Source organism: Melanaphis sacchari, unplaced genomic scaffold (assembly GCF_002803265.2).
Source record: "Melanaphis sacchari strain LSU unplaced genomic scaffold, SCAv2.0 Contig4_pilon_pilon, whole genome shotgun sequence".
Classification (NCBI taxonomy): domain Eukaryota; kingdom Metazoa; phylum Arthropoda; class Insecta; order Hemiptera; family Aphididae; genus Melanaphis; species Melanaphis sacchari.
In genome coordinates, this window is record NW_020271335.1 from 9,898,154 (window position 1) to 9,906,380 (window position 8,227).

The following is an 8,227-nucleotide window of genomic DNA, read 5'->3' on the forward strand; positions in this document are numbered from 1 at the left end:
CATATATTCTGTACTAATACTGTCGACATAGAGTTGATGTTTTTACTTATAGCACTACATACCTATGTGGGGAAGGCCGTATAACCCCGTTTGATATCATGATACTTTTTCCTGTTATCTATGTTGTGATTTTTGTTTATACAATAATATTATCAGTAGAATTTCATGTTGATTCTTGATTGTTGACTTGTGGTTATTTTATTTTCAAAACGTGAAATTGTAATTAATTATTATTTTTTGTCTTAATTTGATTTATTTTTTTAATTTTTACTGTACTTTATTATTAGAGTGTGGACATATTAATTCGTAATGGACGTTGATTCTGATTCATCGTGCTCTTCTTCTTCTTCTTCTGACTCTAATGACGAAGAGCTTAAGAAATTTAAGCAAAATGAATTGAAAAAAAAAATTGATATTTTAGAAAATAAGGTGAATTTTGAATAATAGCTTGTTCGTCCAGATTTTAATCATTAAGTTATTTTATATTAAAAAATCGCATTGGTGGTTTACAATTAATTTTATTAATAATTATACTATCTAATGTATGGATATGTTAAAAATAAATTTAATTTATTTTTGTGTACTTTTTTTTTAGATTCTAAATAATCCATCTGATTATGATACACATGTTGAACTAATAGATGTACTTCGCAAGGCAAAAGATTACAATCAACTACGTTTTGCTAGAAAACGTTTAAATGACAAATATCCGTTAAGTGCAAGTAGGATATATTTTAATTAATACAACTTCCAAAACTGAAAATATAATACATAATAGTTATTAATTAATTACTTTGGGTTAAAAGTTACAATTGTCATGATTCACTGTTTGGTAGAAAATATTACCATTGCAGCATTTGATTAGAGACTAAACATATGTGCAGCTGGTTGTTTTTTATTTGGTACAGATACTGCTAAGTATTATACATATAGTAATGTAGTAAATCAGTCTAACACTCTGTATCTTAGTGACAAACAAAAATTAAATAATCAAATCAATCAATTTTGATAAAAAAAAATGATTTTACTATAGGCGGTATATAATAATTAATTACAAAGAACTAATTTTTTAAACCAGGATTTAAAATTTAGTTACTTATAAAAAATATTATAAAAAACAACTAAGTTACTAATTGTTTCATATATTTTTTTCAGAATTATGGTTAGATTGGATAAAAGATGAAATAGTTATAGTAACTACCGATGAAGAAAAAGATAATATAATTAAATTATGTGAAAAAGCGGTCAAAGATTATTTAAGTAATTACAAAATATGTCACTCTAAAAATTTATTTTGCTACATTTTTAGTATACCTATTCATTACTCATTAGTATACTTTTGTAGAAATTATACTAAATTTATCCCTCAGTATTACTAAATTCTGAAATTTTATTTAAGTATCCACATATTTTTTATAATTTTTGTTATAAATATTTTCTATGACCAATAGATTTATGAATAATTTTAAATTTATATGTTACTTTACTTAAATTATGTATATTAATTATAGGTATAGATTTATGGTTAGAATATGTACAATTCAGTATTGGTTGCATGTCTGATACTACTGGAACTGACTATATACGAGAACTAATGGAACGTGCACTGACAGCAGGTGGTCTTCATGTACCTAATGGAAATTTTCTTTTTGAAGTTTATATTGAATTTGAAAAATTGATTTTAATTTCTTTGAAGGTTAAAAAAACATAAATTATACTCAATATAATTCATTTTAATAAATATTAAATTTTATTTTTAGGAAGGTACTGATGAAAAAGCTATAAATGATCAACAACGTCGTTTAAATAATTTGTATCGTCGACAACTTTCTGTACCTTTATTTGGTATAGAAAACACTTATGCAGAATATCAACAATGGTTAACTACTGAAAATCTTGAAATAGAAAAATCTACTGTGGACGTTTATAATAAAGCTCTTAGTAAATTACAACAAATTCAAGTTTTTGAAGATCGTTTAGTAAGTTATTTTATGAATTTATTAACAATATTTCCAATGGAATTTAGATGCAATGATTTAATTGCATTAATTAGACCTAAAAGTCTAATAAAATTGAATCTACTATAATCTATTGTGAATAAAAATGTGTGAGCTGGTGAACAAAAATGTGTCAATGTGCTTCTATTTCCATTTTCAGTTCCAGCACAGTTGTCTCTACTTATTTGCCTAATATTTTGTTGCCTATCAAATACTCCTTAGAAAAAACATTTCTAATTCTCTTGATTGTTAAAATATTTGTTCTTGATGTCATATTATTACATAACAATTTGATTTCATATCTCATTGAAAAAAATCTACCAATTTTTGTAATGGCACTAAAAATATTTGTTATTATATTTATTTATTCAGTTATCAAAAGAGGCTAAAGATCGATTAGATTCTTATGAAGAATATATACGTTGGGAAAAAAACCCTAAAGAAGGTGGTAATAAGCCAAGTCGTGTTATATGTTTGTATGAACGTGCTATTGCTGATATACCCTTAACACAAACACTCTGGGCTGACTATATTGATTATATTGTAGTAACAATAAAAGAAGCTGATTTGATATTAGCTACTTGTAAGAGATCTGTTGATAACTGCACATGGTCATCAGATCTTTGGACTACTTATTTAATTCAAGCTGAAGCCAATAACCTAACACACGAAGAAATTACAGGTTTAATATTAATTTTTTAATTTGCATTTTTTTTTTTTTTTTTTATCAATAATGTACATATTATTATATTGTCTAGCAATTATGGAAAAGGCATTATGTTCATGGTTCAGTTCCCCAGATGAATATCGTTCCTTGTATCTTTCATATATTTTTTATTTGAGACGACGTTTAAATAATACTGATGCTGAAACAAAACTTAAGAGAATTGAAGATATAAGATCAATGTTAGAACAAAGTCAAAAATTTCTTCTAGAAAGTATGAATATTAATTTTCTTTTCTTGTTTTTTCATTAAATTTAAGTAGTTTATACTAAATGCAAATATATAATCATATTTAAAAAACATACTAGGTCGCTTTTTACTTTGCATATGTTAATTAATAAGGTATAGATTTATATGTATCAAATCTCAAAAATATGTGTATGTATCTTTATAAATATATAAAAATTGAATCTCTATTTCTCTTGTTCACGGTATGACGTGTGAATGGTTGGACCGATTTCGCTAATTTTTTTTTTTTTTGATGTATTTGTCATAGTCAGGAGAAGGTTATTACGGAAGAAAAAAATTAAGAAAGTTGCGCGGAAAATAAAAATAAATAGATGCCTTTGTCATAATAAATCAATAAACATATTTATTTATTTTTTCTGTCTGTTTTTATTCACATTTTAACAGAGGTTTTCACAGAGCAATGGAATATTATTCTGTATGAGTCATTTTACGTTTTATTTTGTTTTTTTTAACATGGTATCGCATAAATTAAAGACATATAATAAAGAAAATAGTAATTTTATTAACCTCAATTTTTTTTTATAAAATAGTCAAGTACAAATACTTCTTGGGCAAGGCCAGTTAATTTGGCTAGTTTATATATATATATGTATTTATTACTATCCAATTATTAAAAAAAAAAAAAATTATTTTTATTTGAATTCTTTTACAAAAGCCATCTATTATAATTAATCTATTTTGTGGTGTATGGTATGCTTGTCATTAACAAAGCAAAGAGCAACTTTGTACTTAATTAGGTTATCAATGGTAAATTGATATCGATCGAGACATAAATTTGAAAGCTCTTAAATTAATAAGTAGAGCTGAAATTATAGTGAGTTATAACGAAATAATTAATAAAAATATATAAAAAGTTCAAATTCATAACATGAACCATAGCTTCAAACAATCAGTCCTACAACTTATTTAATCTGTAGAATCATTGATTGTTATCTTAATTTATAACAAATATAAATACATACAAATCTGCACCTTTGTTATTAATATTAACATAATTAAGATTAATATAGTTAAGTATAATTTTATCAGAATAATTAATACAGTGTTTATAATGATAAGTAAATGACTTTATAATCTTAAAATATACTTTTAAGGTTATGGTTATTCTGGTGATCCAAATTGTGAATTGCTTTTATGGTGGGCTGATTTTGAAGCCATTATAACTGGAGATATGGAGCGTGTTAGGAAAATGTGGAATGAAATTTTAAATGCTGGTCTTAATCAATATTCTTCATATTGGATGAAATATATTAATACTGAAATGTATGTATAAAAAAAACTATAGTTAAAATATGAGAAGAAATGTTTCAAAAATTATTAATTTATACTTGCTATTTCAATTCATTAAATTTATAAAATATTTTTATTTCCAGTCAATTTGGTGATCAAAAACATGTACGTAAAATATTTGCTAGAGCCTTAATGACAAAAACTGATTTACCAGAAACAATTGGAACTGAGTGGATTAGATATGAAACATTGTATGGCGATTTAGATACTTTATTAAATTGCAAAGAAAAATATAAAACTAAGTATGTGATTTTTATTATTTCAATTTTTGAGTTTGTTTTTTTACTTATTTGTTACTTATTATAACATTAAAAAAACTTTCTCACGTGAATTGTATTTATGTTTGTTATATGTAAATTTCTTCAAAAACCAATAATTCTTTTGTAAATTTCTTTAAAAAAATTAAATTATCAATATTATTATGAAAGTAAGCAGTTATTAATGCATTTTTTTATTCATCAAATATTACTTGATAGTTATCTGTAATTTATACTATATTCTACTATTTTATTTATCAAGTACAGACAATATTAATATGAATAAAAAAATATTAAGGAAAATACATATTAAAATATCTTTAATTTTATTTTATACAAATTTCATATTTTGTCATTAGAATGAAACAAGTACAAGAAATACATGAAAATGATTTAAAAACTGAGAATAAAATAGGAACTAAAGAAAAAGAAGCAAAGAAAAGAAAAGTAATACTGTTTAAGTAATAAATAATAATGTATCAAAACTAAGGCTTTTTATTTTTTAGTGGGATGATAGAGAACCAATTAAAAATCAAAATGAAAAATCAAATGGAAACTTTAAAGAACCTTATGCTAAGGATGACAAACAAAAATCTGAATCTTCTCCTGTTAAGAAATTTAAAACAAGTAAATCATAACTTTTAATAGCTATTTTAGAATAGATGAAGGGCATTGGTAGTTGTTTTTACAAAGATTTGTACATCTTTATTATTTTATTCATTTTTGAAGATCTTCTTTTAGTTTACAGTTTTAATGAAATACTAAAAAATAAAAATCTGTACAAAATAAACCTGGCTGGTTATTAGAGTATTTGAAAGCATACATTTTTGACTAATCAGTAACAAGTGTTTAGGAGAGCTTTGTGCAATAAATACTTTTGTTTATTCATTCCAAACAATTAAATGCTATACAAAATACTGATGTCTACTGTTGCATCAGTCGTATACTCTTTTTATTTAAATAGAGCTCTAGAAAAAATATCTATAAATTAAATCCTGTTTTCCTTAGGAATGTAAATTTATTATTTATTTTATAATAATAAATTTGGTCTAATCGATTTAAAATGATTCATATTAAATATTACTCTTGGCTTTTAAAAAATAATAATAATTAGCCACCTCTACCTAAAAGATGTAATTAATTAAATTTCTTAATAGTTATTACTTAAATAACAGTTAAGAAGTTTAAAACCCTTTAATAACTAATGGCCTTTATACCTGGTACAGCTAAGAATAGGTATATTGATTCTGGGCATCTTTATACAATGCTCTGCCTTTAACACTAGTTCATCTATAGCAGAGTGTTGTATGAGTATGCACTGAAGAAATACATTTTTTTAGCTAGTGTATTTTCTTAATGAATAAAGTATTTATATATTTTTAAAAGTACTGCCATGGGTAATGTTGATGTACTATTGTAAATATGTTTTTATCTGATATAACATAAATACGGCTTATAGACTCAATCTAATCACATATCAGCTGATAGTGATGCAACTTAGATAACTGATATTTATTTGGAATTTCTAAATAATGTACTAAATTTACAATTTATTATTTTATTTTGTAATATTGTGAGTATAACTTAAAATAATAACTGAAATATAACTATGGTGAACATGAGAAAAATATTTAAAAAAATGGGTAAAATATTATTAATAAAAAATAAATATATTTCTCACATGTTAAATTATTGTTTTAGCTGAAATAAACCTTGACAAAGGTGGTCGACATCTGGAGATTGAAGGTAAAGAAAACCGTTGTGTATTTGTAAGCAACTTAGATTTTGCTGTGACTGAATTGGAAGTGAAGGATGCTTTGTCTTCAGTTGGTCATTGTGAAGTGTTATTAGTAAGAGATTTCAAAGGCCGCTCTAAAGGATTTGGTTATGTGCTTTTTGAAAAGCCCGTAAGTATGAGTAATTACTTTTATTAATATTATTATTGATGTATTTAATGTCTTGCAGGAAATGGTTGCAGAAGCATTGAAAAAAGATCGCGAATGTGTAAATAATCGACCAATGTTTGTGTCTAAATGCGAACCTGATAAACAAAGTAGATCGTCAGGATTACGATTTACTACTGAATTAGAAAAAAATAAATTATTTGTTAAAGGTAAAAACTATAATTATAAAACATTTTGTAGTTTTTTATTTTTAAAAGAATCGAATAACTTAACCATTATTTTAATCTAACTGCAAAGTTTTTCATCGTGAGTAAACTGTATATAGATAATAATTAATTCTATTGCTTATTAAAATTAAGTTTATTGTTAATACTAATTAAATATTACTTTAATATGTGCAAATTAAAAATGTGATACAAATAATTATGTAAAAGTTCTATAGTTTTAATGATTTATATTGTACTATTCTTCTAGGCTAAAATTATATTAAGTAAATTAAAATAACTATGGTTAAAAAAGTTTTGACAATGTTAGAATTTGTCTAATACACTATAATATTTGTAGTTTATAAAACAATATTAAATATTTTTTTAATTAGTTAATTTTTAGTATCAGGCATTTAAAAATAAAAACAAATAATTGTAACTATCATGTTAAAAAAGAAAATTTAATAATAACTTAATACTTAAATCAAATTATTAGTTTGTTTATTATTGCTTATTATGATCTAATTATTTATTAATAATTGTAAAAACAAATAAACTAAAATTTAACACAGTATTCAATTATAATTTTTTTCAAATTTTAACTTAAGAATATAATTGTTTTGAAATAGGAATACTAATTCTCCAGTTAATTAAAATTGTTTATATTAAAAATAGAATATTATTTTATTTCTTTTTTTAAATTAAAATAACTTATTTATTAATAATTTATATATTTTAGAATTTAGTTATTTATAGAAATTTGTAATTTTTATAGGTTTACCGTTTACTTGTACAAAAACTGATATAGAAAATATTTTTAAGCCATATGGAGCTTTAAAAGATGTCCGCGTTGTAACATTTAGAAATGGTCATTCAAAAGGATTAGCTTATGTAGATTTTGAAGATGAGGTATTATAATTTAAGTATTATAGTTTAATGTAACCTTATGTTTGATTCTATGTTTTATCAGGTATCTGCTGCTCAAGCATTGCTAAAAACAGACAACATGGTAATAAAAGATAGAACTATATCAGTAGCATTAAGTCGACCACCAGAACGTAAAGATCCTTCAGAAATGAAATCTTACCCTCCTGTTGCTAAGTTTAAGTCACAAGCTTCAAATCCATCAGTAGGACGGTAAGTTAGTTTTTATTTTGTTCAATAATATTTTTTTAATATTAATGTTTTTTTTTAGTCGTTCAAAACTATCTTTAACACCAAGTGTATTACAGAAGAAGTCTGTTCAAACTACATCAAAATCTACTGATGATAAAACTCCATTAAGTAATGATGACTTCAGAAAAATGCTACTTGGTAGCAAATAAATAGCTGTTGAATATTACTTTTATTTTAAAATTAAAAAATAATACTTTATTTTCTGTTTATGTTATTTTTTTGTAATTTGAAGTATTTCATTTTAATGTTATATCTTATGAAGATACAATTTTCTTCTCTAAAATTTAATTATTTTTGCAATAGATTCTTTGTAAGTATTTTAAATTTAATGATAAAAATAATAAAATAAATAATCTATTAATTAAAAATAATAAAAACATATTTAAGAGGTATTTGTTAATTAACTTCTTTTCTATAGTCTGCT

General features: G+C 23.6%; 1 protein-coding gene across 2 annotated transcripts; it reads left to right on the forward strand.

Annotated features, from left to right (window-relative positions):
* Positions 1-202: 202 nt before the first annotated feature.
* LOC112599076 (squamous cell carcinoma antigen recognized by T-cells 3) lies at positions 203-8,006 on the forward strand. Of its 2 annotated transcripts, XM_025345797.1 has the most exons (17): positions 203-219; positions 288-429; positions 596-722; positions 1,156-1,260; positions 1,512-1,696; positions 1,761-1,979; positions 2,370-2,679; positions 2,756-2,935; positions 4,065-4,233; positions 4,344-4,502; positions 4,877-4,964; positions 5,024-5,144; positions 6,219-6,424; positions 6,483-6,630; positions 7,403-7,536; positions 7,598-7,764; positions 7,823-8,006. In XM_025345797.1, exons 2-17 carry the CDS (start codon positions 310-312, stop codon positions 7,950-7,952), a joined length of 2,568 nt encoding a protein of 855 aa, XP_025201582.1. In that variant the 5' UTR covers positions 203-219; positions 288-309; the 3' UTR covers positions 7,953-8,006. The 2 variants fall into 2 exon arrangements, with proteins under 2 accessions (XP_025201582.1, XP_025201581.1); XM_025345796.1 differs by lacking the exon at positions 203-219 and having other exon boundaries at positions 226-429.
* Positions 8,007-8,227: the final 221 nt, after the last annotated feature.

Coding starts and splice junctions, on each gene's coding strand:
- LOC112599076 (XM_025345797.1), top strand. CDS start 310: ATGGACGTTGATTCTGATTCATCGTGCTCTTCTTCTTCTTCTTCTGAC. Junction 4,965..5,023: donor AAGAAGCAAAGAAAAGAAAA/GTAATACTGTTT, acceptor TTTATTTTTTAG/TGGGATGATAGAGAACCAAT. Junction 6,631..7,402: donor AAATAAATTATTTGTTAAAG/GTAAAAACTATA, acceptor TAATTTTTATAG/GTTTACCGTTTACTTGTACA.